Below are 18,710 nucleotides of genomic sequence, written 5' to 3' on the forward strand. Positions count from 1 at the left end.
CCGGTGATAGGGTCTTCAAGGAGCATGAAGGGGCTCCCATTCAGAGGCATTCAGATATTTCTCTATCAACGGAGAGAGCACATCCTCACAAGCATAGTTCTGGTAATACTCATAAAATGCCAGCTGCTTGTCCCGTTCAGAGACCGGCAACCTCCCACCCACCTCCTGCACTTGAAATCTGGAAATGTATGCGCTGACCTGCGTTTGTCTGAGTCTCAGCACTAACATCCTGCCCACCTTGTTTCCTTCATCATAATATTTCTGCTTTAAAGCTAATAGGGAACGTTCTGCTCTGTTGGTTCTTTTAGCGGAGCATGGCTAGTTGTGGCTTGTTACGCCGATTGGGATCGATCTGATCCTGCCTTTCCAGGGCTTTTATCTCCGCTGTCAGGTTCTCTTCTACCAAATGTGCTCCCTCTTGAGATGGCTATCGTGAAGATCGTCCCCCGATGGTAGCCTTAAAGCCATCCTAAAGTGTGTGCAGTGGGGTTTGATGCAGGACGTTCAGTTCAAAATATTCATTAATGCCTCTACAGATGTCATCCACATCTACTGGATCCCAGAGGAGCCTCTGGGGTAATCGCCAAAGCAGCAGACTCCTGCGGGATAAGGGGGAAGCAGACTAGGGCAATTCTACATGTGCATGATCAGAGAGGGAGATAGCAGAGATAGACGCTGCTTCAACATCGTAAAGGAGGGAGGAAGGGAGAAAGTGTGAAAGACCTGATCAATGCGCGAGTAGAATGCTTGGACATAAGAGTAGACTGAGTAGTCCTGAGTATCAGGGTGTTTGTAATGCCAAGCATCAGACCCAGTTCCCTGATATCTCTCTTCAGTTGAGCAGACATATCACCCTCATATGTGACTGTGCTACGGTCCAAATCAGGATCGCATACCAAATTGAAGTAGCCCCCTATGATAATATCTCCCTCCACTCCCACGTCGCATGATTGGGGGCATAGATGTTGAAGAGTGTAAGGGGCACCTTATTGTGGTGTTCTGAACCTTCATGCCAACCTTCATGTCATCCACAAGCTCCATGGTCTGGAATGTGGGAAGGTTGCTAGGCAGTGGGATTGGAACCAGGAGTTTTGTCAGTAAGCCTCGGCCTGTTACTGGATGGGGTGTCTGTATTTCTGTGTCTCAAATAAATCCCTGCCCCTCGTAAATCACGAAAGAATTCTGGGGCACTTGTAGGAGGAGGGCTGCAAAAAAAGTACAATAATCTTGGCAATAATAGTATTTTAGAGATGGCAATACAACTTATGGGTGAGAGCAGTAGCTCTGTCCAAAACGATATGGAGAATCAATAACCGGTCAGTGTTGTTCCTAGATTCCCGTCTAATAAGTCTGTGGACGAGTGGTAAATTTGGAATCTCAAATATTTAAAAGAATTACAAGACCAGGGGAGCGGTGTAATGAGATGTACCCTCCTCTGTTCGGGAATTGGTTGCGTCATTGGGAATAAAAGGGACTTGTCCCAATTAACCTTCAGACATGATACATTCTCAAATTGTTCCAGTAACCTCATCAGGTCAAGCAAGTCTGTTGTATTTCCGACAAAGTATATCAACGCGTCATCGGCATAGTGAAACTACATGCCATCGATCATACGCCCTTATTCCACAATCCAGGGCTCGCGGGCGGAATGCACATGCTAGCTGTTCCATTGTCAGTGCAAATATGATCTGTGACATGGGGCATCCTTGACGGGTGCCCCGTTCAATTTTAAACAGATCAGATGTAACGTAACCAGGCCTTACTCTTGCAGTTGGGGAATTGTACAGCAAGGATACCCACTTCAAAAAGTGAGGTCCTAGTCCACAGAGTAAGAGCCCTTCTTGCAAGTGGCCCCAGCCCAGGGTGTCAAAAGCCTTCTCTATGTCTAGAAGACACCCCGCCATGTTCCTCACTTGTCTTTGACCAGCCCATCAACATAAACAGCCTACGCAAGTTTAAGAAAGTGCTCCTATTTGGTATGAAGCCATTCTAATCTTGATGCACTAATAATTAAGACATCTCAGTCACTTTGTTTGCTAAGATTCTACCTTGGATCTTATAGTTGGCATTTTGCCCAGTTTAGGAAGCACTACCAACACCTCCACCCAAAGTGAAGCGGGCAACATGCCTCTGTCATACGCTCCGTGTACACTCTGTGTAGATGGGGAGAAAATTAGGGCCGAAGGTTGCGTAAAACTACAGGGAACCATCCATCTGCTCCTGGCGTTTTCTCTCTCGCCTTCTGTTGGATGGCATCCTCTATTTCAGCTACAGTGATGGGGGATTCTACCTCCGCAAGCAACGCTGGTGGAACCAGAGGGAGTGTGATGTCCTCCAAGAAGGACTGAAACTCAGAGGCATCATGGGCCTGCGGAGCACTGTACAAAGTGGCATAGCACGAGAAAAAGGCATTATGTCGTGCTGTGTATTGACTACACGTCTCATTTTTTTGTTGTTGTAAATTCTGTTTTTATTGCAGATTCATAAAATATACAGTTGTGTGGTCCGACTTTCCCACCTCCTACAGACATCTTACACTAGTCGTAGCTTAAGCATCACACAGCCATTTAGCCCACATCCCTGAGGCTGGGCGGCGATAGCAGGAAGCACCAAAAAAAAAGGAATCAAAGGAAACAATGACATCCGCTCGGCAAGACGATCTAGGATCTGCATTTCTATATCTACCCAATCCCTAGCCCCAACATATAACCTGTCCCACAACGCAAATGGTAATAGCGGATAAACATTGTCAGTGTATTTCAGTGGCCCTCCCCAACCAACCAACATCCTCGTGTAGGTGTCTCCAAGAGGGTCAAACTCAGCGTGCCGATGCCTGAATAGGGAAACACCTCGAGCAGATATACAACTCAAATGACCTCACATTAGGCACTTATTAATCTGTCATCCCTTGTACCATCAGCAGGACCCCTAGCTACCCCTCTCTCACCCTCCCCCCCCCCCCCAACTACTGCTGGCGTGGGCCTGGTTCCTACTTATTCCTAATCGGACGAGACCTGAAGGAGCAACACTCATCCATCAATGTATCACACGGAGTTCTAGGCAAAGTTCTCACTCCCTAGTCCCTTTCGCTAGCCTGGCAGTTACACAGCGTGCGCACTAGTCCCTCCCATGCCCTCGCCATTTCCAAACTCTTCTCATTAGCTGTGCGGGAAGCCTGCCTAAGTACCTTCACTATGGGCCCATTTAAGAAGTTCGGCAGCCCACCGCCTGCTAGATGGACCCTCTGCCAATTTCCAATGCCAGGTGTTCTCCCTCTGGGCTAAGATAAGACCTAGATCTATGAATCTACTAGTGATTTTCGTTTTCTTCGTGTGAGGGCACCAGAGTAACAGACAGGTCGCTATGTCATATTTCACCTGCCTATCAGTAACTTCGGTGAGAAGCGCCCCCACCTTGGACCAATATGGCCCCAATTTCGGACAGTCCCACAACATATGATCTAGTTCCACCTCAGGCATCGAGCACCTAGGACATGCTGCGTCCGCCACCTGGAAGTATCTCTGAATCCTCCCTGGGGTAAGGTAAGCTCTATGTACTACAAAATAGTGCACTTGCTGAAATCTAGCATTCCTACATCCCTTCCACGTCCGTCTCAGGATATGCCCCCAAGTCGTATCCGGTATGGGCTTCCCCACACTCTCCTCCCACTGTTGTTTGAGGGCTGTGAGGGGTTCTAGTCCCTCGTGTAACATTCGAGAATGCAGGCAAGTGACCGCCTTAAACGTCCCTGCTGCCATCACCACATATTGACAGGCCATCGTGGTTTGTGGTTCCGACTGCCCAGTCTTCCAGTGTTTCTTTATCGCCGACGTTACAGCCATGTGCAAGAGGAAACTTCCATCAGGAAGACCGAATTGATCCTGCACTGCTCGAAATGGCAACAACTTGCCATCAGCATATAGGTCATCTATCATGTGGAGCCCCATATCTTCCCATTCCATGAGGGGGGACCAATCTCGCCCGTGCGGCAATGCAGTCAGCATGCCCAAAGGTATTTCGGGTGCATAGGGGTGCGCTATTCCTGCCCTCCTTTGACTTTTATTCCAGCATAGCCTCAGGGTCTTTTCCTCCATGGTTAAATCTCTCAGAACGCCATGCAGCTCCTCAGAGCTCGTATGCAACGTCCTATGTTCCCTTCTAACATGTCATCAGCATCATGATAGATGCTTACTCCCAGATAGGTGAAGCACGATCGCTCCCACATCATATCCGCGGCTAGATGCGGCTGGGGCATATCCGCGCGCAGCGGGAAAAAGCACGTTTTATTCCAGTCAACTCTAAGGCCCGACAGCGTCCCAAACTCTGTCATCAGGTCTACTGCTCCTCGTAGCGCTACTGTCGCGTCCTCTAAGAACAGCAACAGATCGTCCGCATATAATGAGATATACTGCTGAGTACCGCCGCACAGGGCGCCTCCGTACGCTACTCCCGACCTAGCCAGAATCGCCAGAGGCTCAATCGCCAACGCGAATAATAGGGGTGAGAGTGAGCACCCCTGTCTCGTTCCCCTCTTCACCGGGTATTCGGTAGATATTACTGAACGCAACCGCACCCTGGCAGTAGCTGAGGAATACAGGACTTTCGTCCAGCGTCGTAATTGAACCCCGAGGCCGAATTTCTCCAGCACCCTATCTAGGTACTCCCATTCCAGACTGTCAAATGCCTTTTCCATGTCTACGGACAACACAACTGGCATCATATCCACACTCAAGTCGCCCCCCAGCACTCGTATGAGGCGGCGGATATTAGTCGAGGTATTCCTAGTGGGAATAAACCCTGCCTGATCTTCATGGACTAGTGCCGTCATGTGCGGCAGCAGTCTTGTGGCTAGTATGCGGCTCAGGATTTTGTAATCCACTGTCAGCATGGACAGCGGTCTATAGGAGGTCACATCACTTGCCTCTCTCCCAGGTTTCAACAGGGGGACGACCAGCGCCTCCCTCATGGATCCGGGTAGTTGGCCCCGCTCCATCGCTTCATTATAAACCTCCAGCAATTGGGGCGCCAATATGTCAATATATTGGACATAAAATTCTACCGGGAGTCCGTCCACACCCGGTGTCTTATTCCTCGCCATCTGCTTTATCGCTCCCCTAATCTCGGCCAAGGTGATCGCTTGACCTAGATTGTCAGCATCTTCCTCCTCTAGCTGTGGGAACTGAATCCCCACCAGGTAGTCCTCTATGTCCTGGGCGTCCGCTATCAAGTGACTTTGATAAAGGGTCGTGTAGTAGCTCAAGAAGCGCGATATGATCGCGGTTTGGGAATAGACCATCCCTCCCGCCTCCGTCGTATACTCAAAACCAGGCATCCACTTTGCTCCGGATTCGCCAGCCTTGCTAGTAGCGTGCCTACCTTGTCCCCCTCAGCATGAACCTTCGCTGTGTACTGCTTATAATCATAGCACCTCAATCTCTCTGTCTCCGCCGCCACTAGTTCCTTAGCCTCTGAGAGCTGCTCCTGCAGTGCCCTCTGTTCTGGTCTCTGCCTCTCCATGTCCCTCCGTGCCTCCTCTGCCTTCTTGACATCTGCCAGAACCACTGTCCTTTCTCCTGAGTGTTTACTAATGCACAACCCTCTCACCACCACCTTGAAAGCGTCCCATTCTATAGCCCTAGTAGACGCCATCACTCTATTTATAATAAAATAGCGTTCGATACCCTCCCGAATTTCGGAGTCAAAAACCTGATCCTCTAGAGTTTACGGGTTCGACCTCCAAGTGGGGATCGCTGACCTCACCCGCTGCCACTGAAGGGATATCAACTGGGGATTATGATCAGAAATGGTCCTAGCTAGGTACTCAGAATGTGTAGCCAGGGGAGCGATCGTGCTGCCGCATAGGATCGTATCAATTCTAACGTGCAGTTCATGGAGTGCAGAAAAGAAAGAATAGTTCCTATCCTCAGGATGGTGCCCGTGCCATATGTCAAGCAGCCCCCATCTGTCCTGCCAATCCGCCCTCTGCCTTGCTATCCTGCGCACCTGGGACTCAACCAATGGCGGGTGTGATATATCCAAAGTGTTGTCAGTGATCGAATTGAAATCTCCTCCCAGTATAACCGGGCCCGCTAGATAATGTGCTAATGTGCCTGAGATTTTGTCAAAAAACCTGGGCTGATCCGTGTTCGGGGCATACAGACTGCATAGCACCACATCGCGGCCATATAGTCTCCCCTCAACCGCCACATACCTGCCCTCTGGGTCAATAGTATGACTCGTGACCTGGAAGGGAATCCCCGCTCTCACCCATATCAGGACCCCCCTGGCAAATGCGGAGTAGGTTGTACCAAACACCTGGCCCCTCCATCGCTTCTGCAGTGCAGTACATTCCCGTTTGGTAAGATGGGCCTCCTGGAGCAACGCTATCTGAATCCCACGAAGCACCAAATATGCATGCACCCTATGACGCCTGGACATGGTATGCAGCCCACGAACGTTCCGTGATATATTTCAATTCAGGTAATGTCCCCATTGTCGATGTCCCGTATTAGCTCCCCTATCAAACCCCGCCAGCCCACACCAGAACCAATGAGCCCCACCCTCTGAACACCCCGTAACACACCCACGAACCTCCCCCCCAGAACAGGACCCAATAATAAATTATCAGTCCCCATCCAAACTACCACAACAATGCACACTGTACTATCCTGTAGTAACCACTACAGGTTGCCTTAAGGGCAATGGGAGCGTGGTTCGGCCCCGACAGGTGGCAGCTTTCGCCCCCCCTCCGGCCCCATAATCCCGCTCAGTAGCATGATATAGTCATAATGTTCATACAGATTATCAGGTACTCCAGCCCCTCCATTTAAGCGGGGGTCCGCACAGAAGGTTATACAGGCTACAGATCGTCCGCCGACCTAGGTGTCACTTCCGGCCCCTGAATGCTGTCTACATCCGATAATTCAGTGCCCGAGTGTCTTTTACCTTCATCTGACTCCGAACCCCCGACCGAGTCCTCCTTCTGTGATCCCGTTATCGCCGCCAAAGCGCCTTGCTTGTCAGCTGCCAGTTGTGAGAGCTGTAGGGCCTGTTGGATTCTGTTTTTCTTGCGGATCCGTTGCGATTTGCGCGTCCTTGGCGGTTTGGGCTGTCCTCTGTTTCCCTTGCCTCTACGATCCGTTCCCGCCCTGTAGGATTCGAGCCAGGACCAAGCTTCCTCGGGTGTCTGGAAGAACTGTGTTGAACCGTCCATGATAATTCTGAGCTTGGCCGGGAATAACAGCGAATATTGGATCCCCTCATCTCTGAGCTCTTTTTTGACAGACAAGTACGAAGCCCTGCGCCTTTGTATCTCCTGTGCATAGTCCGGGAAGATCGCGACCGTTCCGTTTTCTACTTTAAAAGGCCCTGTCGCACGTGCATTCTGTATCAATAGATCCCTATCTTTGTAGTGAAGCACTCTAGCCACTACAGGCCGGGGCGGATGGCCCTGCAAGGGCGGTCTGGCTGGGACCCTGTGCGCCCTTTCGAGCGTGAAGAAGGAGGAGAGACTCTCCTCTGGGGCAACCTGCGTCTTGAACCAGTTCTCCAGGTAAGCTACCATGTCCGTTCCCTCTATTTTTTCCGGCAGGCCATCCACCCTTACATTGTTGCGCCGATTTCGACTTTTGGCATCCTCGGCCTTTTTCTCTAGAGTCGCCAGCCGTTGTAACGCATCCTCCAGCTTACGCTCCACTGTCACCACCGCTGGTTTCAGGTCTTGAACAACCAGCTCAGTTTCCTTTACCCTGTCCACCAGTTTCGAGTGGTCTGCCTTCAGGAGTCCCAGCCCCGTCGCAACCTGCGTGATGTCTTGGTGCAAGGATTCCTTTGTTGCTGTGATGGCCTCCAGGATTTGATCCAGGCGTTTGTTCAACCTCCTTTCCGACGCCATGCTCTCATTATCATCTCCGTCATTTTGGGTGTCGTCCTGGTCCGCCGCATCCTCCTTCTTATTTTTGGGCTTCATTTGGAATGTTGGGGTGGACAGTGTTCCACAGGGTAATACCAGCTCGCTGAGAGTCACCGCTCTCAGTGCGTCACAGGCTGTCACGTGTGCAATATGCCACCTATTGAAGTCCGCACCCTCTTAGTCGTGCACTCCAGAAGCCCTCCGTCCCATATGGGCCGCCCCCACAGCAAGCCGCTCTGTTTACGTCTCCCCCACAGTCCACCTCCAGGTGCAAGGGATCTCCTAGTGCACGTGTGCACCCCCGCTCGTTGCGCTATGCTCGCGGGCCACCAAAAAACGTCTCTTAGACTGGTTTCTGTACAGTCGACACTCCGCACTCACTGCTCCCTTATTAGTGCCCCAATTTCACAGTGCCAAAGTGCTCGCATTCTTCATAGGCTCAGGGCGCGAGCAGATCGACAGAGAGAGGCACCTCCAGTTAATATCAAACTGCGGTGTCTTATCGGTCCCCGCAATGGCCAAGTTCAAGACGGCCTATCGGGTCAACATTCACCTCAATTCCGGGCATGTCTGTCCCCATGCCGGCAGCTGCATCCCCGCATTCCCCGCTCGTGCAGCACCGCAGGCCTGCCCCGCCCCCACCTCCGCAGCGCCAGGCGCAGGCCCGAAACCAGGCACTTACCAGGGCTTTAGAAGCTACACGCCCACCAGCCGTCCGTCGTCCTCGGCGCTCCCCTCTCGCACTCCGTATGCCTTCAGCGTCCGGGAGACGCCGGGGTCCTCCAAGCGTCCCACCAACGGCGGTCTCCTGCCTCTGCTCCGACGACCGTGTCGGCAACCCACGGGTTCTAGGCTCCGCAGCACAGCCGTTGGCCAGGCGCACCACCCTGCTGCCCAGCTTCTACGGGCGCCGTGAGCCAGCCGATAATACTCTGGCTGCAGTCTCGGGAACGCAGATCTCTTCAGGGAATGCTCCCAGCGGCCGCCATATTAGTTCAGTCTCCGTCCGGCCAGTCCGAGTCCGCTTCCACCCGCTTGCCACTCCAGTTCCGTCGATCCCAAGAGCACAGCCGCCAGCCGTTGTCCGCTCCGCGCTCTCGTCACTTGCCAGCTCCGGCCCCCTAATGACTCGGCAGCAGGCTTACCTTACCTGCGTTGGTCAGACCCGGCAGACGATATCCATTTTGCTGGTCCCACCTCCGCTCCACCGGTACTTCAAGCGGCTCCTACGGCACAGCGGAGCCCCCGACAGCCGCGACTCTGGGCTCGGAATATGCCCCTGGCATTCTGATATAAGCTCCGTTAACTTGAGATACAAACAGGATGCCTCCAGAGGATAAATATCGGGATCGGGCACGGAGCTATCGGCTCACGCCGCCGTCTCCATCGGCGCCCAAGCCACACCCCCGCCCGACTACACGTCTCATGCTATCCTTTATGGCCATGATTGGGCTCCTTGGTGCATCTGAGCATAGCAGTCATGCCAACACCCTGCCAGCCTTATCGCCCTCCACATCCCATCTGGCCATATGTTCCCTATTGACATTGGCTCCCAGGCTGTCTAGTTTCTCCCTATAGTTTAATCTGGCCTCTGCCACTGACCGATTCTAGTCGCGCTATTTCATTGTGCCGGATTGTGTGGTACCATAGATTGCCTTGATCATAAGTCCCCTTAAAACAAACTAAATGCATCCCAATCGATCCCTGGTCCTGATGCAGAACCATTGTTGTTTTGGAAATAAGAAACAATATTTTAGGTGATAGAGGTACATAGTGGTGTATCTCTGGGCGCCTCTACAGGTAACCGCCACGTCTGGATTTTGTGTCTGCTCCTACCCAGTACCAACCACAACTGCAGTGGATCGTGGTCCAACAGCGTGCACCTGAAATACTTTGCCTGGAACACCTTGGCAAGGGCATCTTGGGAACCCTCTATCCTGCCAGGATTCAATTTCCCAGCTGGAAGTCAGACCAGGCCCACGTGCTCCACATCTAACGCCTTCCCATCACCTTTGCCACCACTCCGGCGTGCTCCAGCTGCGTTTCAGCTGCCATACTGGTACAGAGCAGCCAAGTGAGGTGGGCAGTTCTACCCACCCCGCATTGCCGGTATTTCACAGGGTCGTCCACTCTGGTGGCTGTGTGTCACATTAGCGCTGTCGGTTGCGAGGTTCTGCAGTCACATGCCGCACCGAAGGGCCGGTGCAACCGCCTGCGGAAACCCAGGAGTCGGAGGGCAGCAGATTCCAATGGGCTCCTGAAGCAGCCAATCACAGGATCACCAGGTGAGCTGAAAGGGAGCCCTGTCCTCTCAGCCACACCTCCCGCTCCGCGGGCCACAAAGTGCATGTTCATGCAGTAGGTCTTGCTACAGAGAAATGGTGGCTCCATGGCAGAGCACAAAAGTGGGTAGTGACGATCGCGGGAGCCCCATTGCCAACGTGAGGCAAGGCGCTCCGGGCTCCCACCTCAACACCTCGCAGCTTTCCCGGGGCTATACCAGAAGGCTCCTACAAGGTGGTCTCAAAGCTTTGACTCCTGCTCTGCCGCACCTGCGGTCCAGCTCCTCGAAATAGGGGCTCCGGGCTGGTGTGGCCTCGCTTCTAAAGCTGCAGTGCTGGTGCCGGGGTGCCAATTGTTTACCTGGACAGTGCCCCACAATGCAGGAGGAGTTCACCAGTGCCCCTCCAACCCCGCAGTAGGGCTGAAAGACCGCCACCCTAGTCCCGAATAAGCTGCAGGAAGGTTGACGAGGACTTAGAGAGCAGACAGAGCACATCTCACTCCATTCCCAGCTAGGCCATGTCCCAGAGGGATGTATTCATGAACACCTTGTTTCCTGTTAAATTATTATTATTTTTTTAAAAGCACAGCGGTTTGCAGGTATCCTGGCAGTGAGAGTGTTAAAGTCAACTGATCCTGATGGTAAGGCACTTCTCAGTCTTCTTCAAGGAGTTCCAGTTTACCCTCTGTGTTTTTATTTGAGGCTCTTCATTAACTCGTGTTTCATTTTCCCCCATTCTCCTTTTTATTTTTAAATACTTTTTTTTGTGTTTTCTACAGGAATGGCAGCTATCAAATCACATATGTTGTCAAATGTCAAAGAAGAGGCAGAAGACTATATGATCTATCAGCAAGACTCACTGACACAGCAAAGCATCGATAATCTTATAGGCAAGTAAATGACACCTGATAGTATTTCCCAATTGTATTTCTGTTGCAATCGGGCTCTTATTAGGACTTCTTTTGCATGGCCAAGAGTGTGAGGTAGATAAACTATCTCTGAAGTTCTTGTATCCGATTTGCTTTGTTTGTATTTGATTAGTCATGCCAACCTCCTGTGCTGTCTATGTTCCCAATTACACTCGCCTTTATACCATAGTACCTATTGCTGATCATGTTGTTATATTTAAAAATATGCAAGTCCTGTGCATTAACAGCAATTGCAAAAAATAAATGCAAAGCCATAATATGTATTACATATTCATAATTTACGTTTATAATTCCAGGTTTTGTAAAGCACTCTCCCTCTGGAGTGGGAGACTGTTTAACAAAGTATAACCTGCGTGTCATGTTTGGGGTTTCATGGTTCTGATAAAATTCCAAAGCATTTTTAGGGGTCATGACTGCAACACCACCCACTCAACAGCCTTCGGGTTCTCTCACTTCGTCCTACATGTGTGGCCCCTTTTCTCAGCACTGACAGGAACCACCCCCTGATCCTCTTCTGCCTCTTTGTCCCTAAGAATTCTAATGGACCTATTACAAGTTGCCAAGAGCGGTATCTCGTTAGGGATACCAATCTAGTTAAGAACAAGTTTTGCTGTGAAGCGGCCTGTAACTATCTGGTCCTCAAACTCCAGGCCTGGAGAGAATGGATTCGGAACTGCGTCAATGTGGTGCTGCAAGCTGTCTCTGTGCATGGCCCCTGCCCGCCCACATATGTAATCACAGAGGGAGCAGAAACAGCTCCCATCCGATGAAGAAAAAGAATGTCTTCCCTTTGATTTGCTTTTGACCCCTTCCAACCGCCCATGGGCAAAAAAAAGATGAAAAATAAAAAAAGCATTTACCACCTGCTCCAAGCAGGCTCTAAATGTTGACCGATTTGAACATGTTTTCTCCAGAAGACCATACATAATTGGACCTGATATTCCAAATTGCACATCTTATTCCCCGTGTAAGGGAAAACGTGTAATCCCCATTATCTCATGGGGTGATACCAACTGATAAGTAAATTCTGGGCCGGTCTCTCTGTGTAGATATGGGGAGTTCCAAATAGGTCCCTAAGAGCAGACATGAGCCATCTCCCCAATATCTTTTCTTTTTTTAGCCTCTTTTTATTGAAAAGTACAGAAGCATCAGCAGCAGACAAATCAATACTGCAGCACACTACAGCAACCTACACTTTGAGCGTAACCCACATATACGCACCACCGGCACCTAGAGCCACCTTCGGCAACAACATAGCTGACTTCATCTTCACCAGCGACTTCAGCAATTGCATCTCACTTAAAGACTTCAACTTCAAACTTGAAGACTAAAGTGATACCAACACTACCGGACTCCTCAAGAGCCTACAAAACCTGGAACTTACACAATATGTCACTAGACCCCCATATTCCACCAGTCACTCCAGCGACCCTTTCTTCACATTTTCAAAAACATTGAAATCACCTCAACCACGTCACTCACCTGGACCGACCCCACCAACTTCAGCATCCCCGACCTAGTGAGACCCCCCCAACCACAAACTTGGGCAAGCAAAGTAGGAGCAGCATCCAGGAGTCCATCTGGGTGGACATCCTGCACCTGAATCAATCAACCCCTACCAATAACTTACACTAAAACATCAACAGTCGGACGAGTGGATCTCAAAAAGGGACAACTCCCTGGCACTCCTCAAACACAATACACAGAGAAGAATAGAAGAAACATAACAGCTGGTATACTACAAAGTCAGGATCTCCAGTAGACAGATGCCCACCATCTATCGTCCAGCTTGTTCCAGATATCATTGCAGAACATCTAACAACAATCTTAAGAATATGTTTTTAACATGTGTATTGCCAATGCTTTGAAAAAAGGCCTCAGTCTTACCACTCATAAAAAAAGTCCAACCTTGATCCTCCAGATGTTACCAATTATCGCCCTACATCAAGACTTCCCTTTCTGCTCAAATTGGCCAAAAAAGGTATGAATAAACAGCTGACAGCATTTATTAAGTCAAATAATCTTTTAGTAAAGACCCAGTTTGGGTTCCGAAGTGGTCACAGTCCAGAAACAGTTCTTATTGTGGCCACTTAGGAAATCAGATCCATACTCGATGGGGACGGTAGAGCGGCCCTTATCCTGTTGTACCTATCCACGGCCTTCAACACTGTCTATCATACTTGTTTGATTGACTGGTTGAGGAAGATGGGGATTAAGGACACAGCCTTGACCTTGTTTTGTTCTTTTCTGGCTAACAGGACACAGTCTGTTAATCTTGGCGATTTTCACATCTGAACCATATACACTGCCCTGTAGTGTAACACAGGGCTCATCGCTAAGTCCTACACTTTTCAATGTATACCTTACTCCTCTGGCTGCTCTAATTAAATCATTTGGGTTTTAGTTGGTGTCCCACGCTGACTATACCCAAACAGTGGTATCATTTTCTAAATCATACCATAACACAGATGAGACTTTTTCGAGACTGCATGTCTGCAGTTAGTGATTGGCTGGGCAGTCACTGCCTTACATTAAGCTCCTTCAGGACAGAGGTAATGTTGTTCGGGCATGACACTTACTTTTGGTCCTCATCTTGGTGGCCACAAGAGTTAGTGCCAAGACACCTCCAGGCATATGATCGCTTTACAAAATTTCAAATCATTCACTCTGGGGCTCCTTCAGCCCACCTGCCCCCATCCCATCTACAGCATTGGAGTTACCCCTGTCAGAGAAGGTCTCACCTACATCATGACACCTCCATCACTTCTGAGATGTTCCCGGATGTCTGGAAACATGCTAAAGAGACCCTCGGTAGGCCCAGCACAACATACAAATTGTCGCTTCATCTTTCATTATCTCAACACACACCAGCTTCTGGACACCATGCAGTCAGGTTCTGGCTAAACTACAGCACAGAGACTGCCCTCGTCACAGCAACGGATGATATCAGGCTGATCCTCGAAAGTGGAGACATAGTAACCCCGCAGCTTTTGATGCGGTCTCCCACTCCACTCTGATCAAAAGACTACACAAAACAGGCCGACAAGGACCCGCCGTCAACTGGATTGTTGACCTGGTGGCCAACTAACCTCAGACCCTCACCCATCCGCACCACCCACGCAAGAAATCTTTGAATCATCCTGGACTAGAAGTTCGACATGACAGTCCAAGTTAACGTAGTGACCTCCACCTGATTCCACATCCTTCGGATGCAATAAAAGATCTATAAATGGCTCCTATGCAGCAACAACAACAAAAAGGTTGATCACCAGCAGACTCTATTACGGCAACACACTCTATGCAGGAATAATAAAAAACCTCATGAACAGGTTCCAGACCATTAAAAACACAGTAGCAAGACTCATCCTCAACCTCCGTCGCCGCACCCACATCACCCCACACTTATAGAACTGCACTGGCTCCCATTCCACAGAAACAAGACCGTCCGGGCTTGGGGCCAGGAACCCTGAATGCATATATGTATGTATTTTGCACTTATAAAGCGCATTGTAACCCTACGGGCATCCTGGCGCTGAGACACAGTAAAAAAGTTAAAAACGCAGCTGGTTATACTCTGGGGAAAAAGCCAAGTCTTGACTTTCTTTCGGAACAGCAGCAGATCCTGTTTTTGCCTCAATTCCGGGGGGAGGCTATTCCATAAGCGTGCTGCTGCTACGCCGAATGCAAAAAACAACAAGTGATGGACTGAATGTGGATCAATGTCACACACTCCCCCAGTCAAAAGATCTGGGCCCAAATCCATCGTTTTTTTGCACTCCACACCACCCTGGGTCAGATAATGGCTTTATGCAAATCAGCTCTGACCCTGTTGCCCCATGGGAACAGTCCAGTCCGAACTACAACAGCCATACCTTTCCCAGACCGGAATCAAGCATCCGAGGACCGGACCGGTTTCGAGGTAACACCGAAAGCTCGTCCTCCCATTGTAGATCTCATACTCCTCGGAATGATTGCCAGATTAGCTGCTGAAGAGCGCAACCTACGTGCAGGTACATATCATCCAAACCTAGCCTGAAGCGGTTTGGGTCCAAGTCCGTGAAGCGCTCTAAAGGCAATGCACAAGGACTTGAACAATATCCTTTGTCTCACCGGGAGCCAATGCAGCTTAGCCAAGGCCTGAGATGTGGAAGACCCGCGCGTTCTCATAAGAACAAGTTTTGCTGCTGCCGCCTGGATACTCTGGAGCCGTGAGGTCAATTAACTCGGGGACTCCAGTAGCAAAGCATTACAATAATCCAGGCGGCTAAGAACAACACTCCTAACCACTAAGCCTCTGACCTGGGGCGGCAATAGTGGTAATACCTTACGGAGTCCTCTGAGCATGTAACCGTGTCTAACTACTTTATTTACATGCGATTCCAGGTTAAGCTTCTCATTGAAGCTAACCCCCAGATTGCGTACCATGCTCACAGGAACCGGAGGTGTGTCTGTAGGAATGGGCCAGAAGTCAGATGGCAAGACTGTTGGCACTCTGCCCACACTATTGAACTGCAAAGCGTTCTTTCTCAACCAAGACGCCATTTCACGCATGCACCTATGGAATGTTCCTTGGCAGTCTACATGGTCACCAGCCAAGGACACAATCAATTGAGTGTTGTCAGCGTAATTAAACACACTTATATTATTGGCTTTAATAACATCCAGCAATGGCCGCATATAAACATTGAATAAAATGGGACCGAATGAGGACCCCTGAGGGACCCCATGCTTATTGGCAAAAAAATCTTATCGAAAATGGGGCAAAGCGACGGCCTGCCGTCTACCTGCCAGATAAGACTGAAACCATCGCAGATCCACGTTTGTCACCCCCACTTCTTCCAGTCTTGCCAGTAAGACAGCATGGTTCACTGTGTCGAATGCGGCGGACCGGTCCAACAAGATCAATGTCGCAGATTGCCCCCTGTCCGCACGCATTCGAAGATTGTCCAGCAGAGTAACCAACGCTGTCTGTCCCATGACCTGGCCGGAAGCCAAATTGATCTTCCCCCAGCTTATTATTACCTTCCAAAAAGCCAGAGAGAGCTCGGCTGACCATGCGCTCCACTATCTTTACAGGAAACGGTAAGAGTGAAATGTGTCTATAATTCCCGAGGCAGCCGGGGTCCAATCAGGGTTTCTTAAGCAGGGGGTTACTATTGCCTCCTTCCAACACGATGGAACCACCCCACTGCTGAGTGATTGATTACACAGCTGGTGAAGCAATGGAAAGATCTCAGAGCCCAGCTCTTTCCAATTTTTGGGGGGGATGGGAACCAGTGGAGAGCCAGACAAGACCCCCATTGCCACCCTGACAAACTCATCCTCCGTAGGCAGATCCCAGCAGTCAAGGGTAATCCCTTGCCTCCCTGGCTCCAGCCCAACATTCGCAACACCCACTAAGTTAGCTAGTCCTGTTTCCCCCCTTTCCCAGGTGCCTAGTGGTGTGTCTGGTTTCAGACCCTCAATGATCCTGTTGGTTTTATCCTGAAAAAAAGCTGCCAGGCCATTACAAAGCTCTTGTGACGGAGTAATCTTATTACTCGTACAATCAGGATTGGCCATATCTCTCAGTATATTAAAAACACATTTGGCACTGTTTGGAGATTTTAGAATAAGATCTGCAAAGTATGCTGCCTTGGTGTTTACTATCTCTTTTTAATATATTGCTAAGCATTCCTTCCAAATGGCTTTGTCATCATTAGCATAATGCAATCTCCACTGTCTTTCAGCCCGTTTGCAGTGTAACTTATAGGATCTCAATTCCTACAGTACCACGAGGCAGAGGGTTTCCCCCGTTTCCTGATCTTCTTCAGGGGAGTGAGCTGATTGATTATGCTGGTTAGTCGCCCACAGAGAGCTATATAATTCTCACCCACCACCTTCCCCGGGTCGAAAAGAGACTCTATGTGGAATAGCAGGGCCAATTTAGCTTTCCTCACTAGGGCCTTCCAGTCCCTACCCAGAACACCCCTTTTCTCTATAGGGGTGGACCTGGTCCTTCTACCATGATTCACTCGAAATTGAACCCGGTGATCGGACCATCCAACTGGTAAAATATTACCCATTATGACCAAGTTATCCTCCGAGAATACCAGATCCAAAACACGTCCTGCTATGTAGGTTGCTTCTTGGACCCGTTGTACCAAATTCAAGTTGGCAGAGGACTGAATAAAATTATTAGATAGTATCCATCTTCCCATTAGGCCAAAGATTAAAATCTCCTAATAGCAGCAGTCTACGATGGGTAAGAGTCAGATTACTTATCACGTCCACTAGCTGCTGCTGGTGTTGAGCATTCACCGCCCCCGGGGGTCTATAACAAACCATGCCCGTCAGGATACACCCAGTCCTGTCAACAAAAAAACAATAATTTCCACATGTGCAACCTCATCCATGTCCAGAGGAGCGAAATCCCAGGAGTCTTTAAATATGATCCCGGTACCACCCCCTCTGCCACTGGGTGTCGGTTTATGGAATGCTTTATACCCTGCAGGGCATGCTAACCCCAGCTCGAGATCCAGCCCTGCATCAGTCCATGTCTCAGTCATAAACAGGACGTCCAACTTATGCATTTCGATCAGGAGTTGGATTTCTGTGGAGTGTTTAGGGAGTGACCTCACATTAAGAAGGCCACAAATCAATTTACCCATTTGTGACAAATCAAGATCACTCCCCTCTAAGTGGTCCAAAGCAAATGCTCTGCATTTGCTGCTAGACCGCCGGATCTATTCCAGTGACACCTTGAGGAAATTGGGCCAACTAGGGGGCACAGCATGCTGTCCCAGATTTCTGCCTTATGTTAAACCTGCGGCCATAGCGAAATACTGTATTGACTGCCACTGTTCACTCCCCCACATCCTGGCGCTTCCCTGTAAATGTCCCTTTAGTGTCAAAATGGGATCAGGGAAGCCGATGGTTGAGCCGGAGTTCAAATGTCTTCTTTTAAATGCCAGATCATTGGTTAAACTCAGCTTGGAATGCTGCCTGCTCATCGAGGAACACAACATCAAGATGGCTTTCATTATGGAGGCCTGGACGGATAGTGCCACTGGGCCTGATATTGTTAAAGCCTCTCCCCCAGACTTCCTTTGTCACACGCTGGACAGACCTTTAAGGAAAGGAGGGGGCCTGGCTGTTATCTATCAAAAGAGCCTAGTGCCCTCATTCGAGGCTGCCTCCAAAACAGCCTGTGAGGCATTGTCAGTCAGCGTGCGGTATGCGCCGCAAGATATGTTTAAATTTATGCTCATTTACCGACCCCCAGGCCCTAGAGGTGGTTTCCTGGAATCCTTCGGCTCACTGCTGGAGGAGGGGCTTTGTGCCAAAGCTCTTACTATTCTTGGGGATTTTAACTTCCACCTTGAGGACTCCACCGACCCAGATACCTCAAGACTGATGCAAATTATGGTGGGAGTGGACCTCATGCAGCGGGTAGAAGGCCTGACTCATGACACTGGTCATACCCTAGACGGAATCTTTACAAATTCCTCCAGCCGTTCCGTTTTGGATATACTGCCACTTCCCTGGACAGATCACGCTGCCATCATTTTCGCTCACGCTCTGTCACTCATCAAAGTATCCAACT

At 49.9% G+C, this 18,710-nt stretch overlaps 2 protein-coding genes across 3 annotated transcripts in view; one reads left to right on the plus strand and one right to left on the minus strand.

The window, feature by feature from the left end:
• LOC144772324 (uncharacterized) overlaps positions 1 to 18,710 on the minus strand; it is a 517,545-nt gene that overhangs the window by 71,771 nt on the left and 427,064 nt on the right. The gene's annotated exons all lie outside the window — the stretch shown is intronic.
• The window catches only part of LOC144772326 (uncharacterized), a 124,577-nt gene that overhangs the window by 33,872 nt on the left and 71,995 nt on the right, over positions 1 to 18,710 (plus strand). For both annotated transcript variants that reach the window (XM_078656567.1, XM_078656568.1), the window contains exon 3: positions 10,976 to 11,086. In XM_078656567.1, coding sequence (XP_078512693.1) covers positions 10,976 to 11,086 — 111 coding nt within the window. The remainder of the gene's footprint in view (positions 1 to 10,975; positions 11,087 to 18,710) is intronic.

This window comes from Lissotriton helveticus, chromosome 8 (assembly GCF_964261635.1).
Source record: "Lissotriton helveticus chromosome 8, aLisHel1.1, whole genome shotgun sequence".
Lineage (NCBI taxonomy): Eukaryota > Metazoa > Chordata > Amphibia > Caudata > Salamandridae > Lissotriton > Lissotriton helveticus.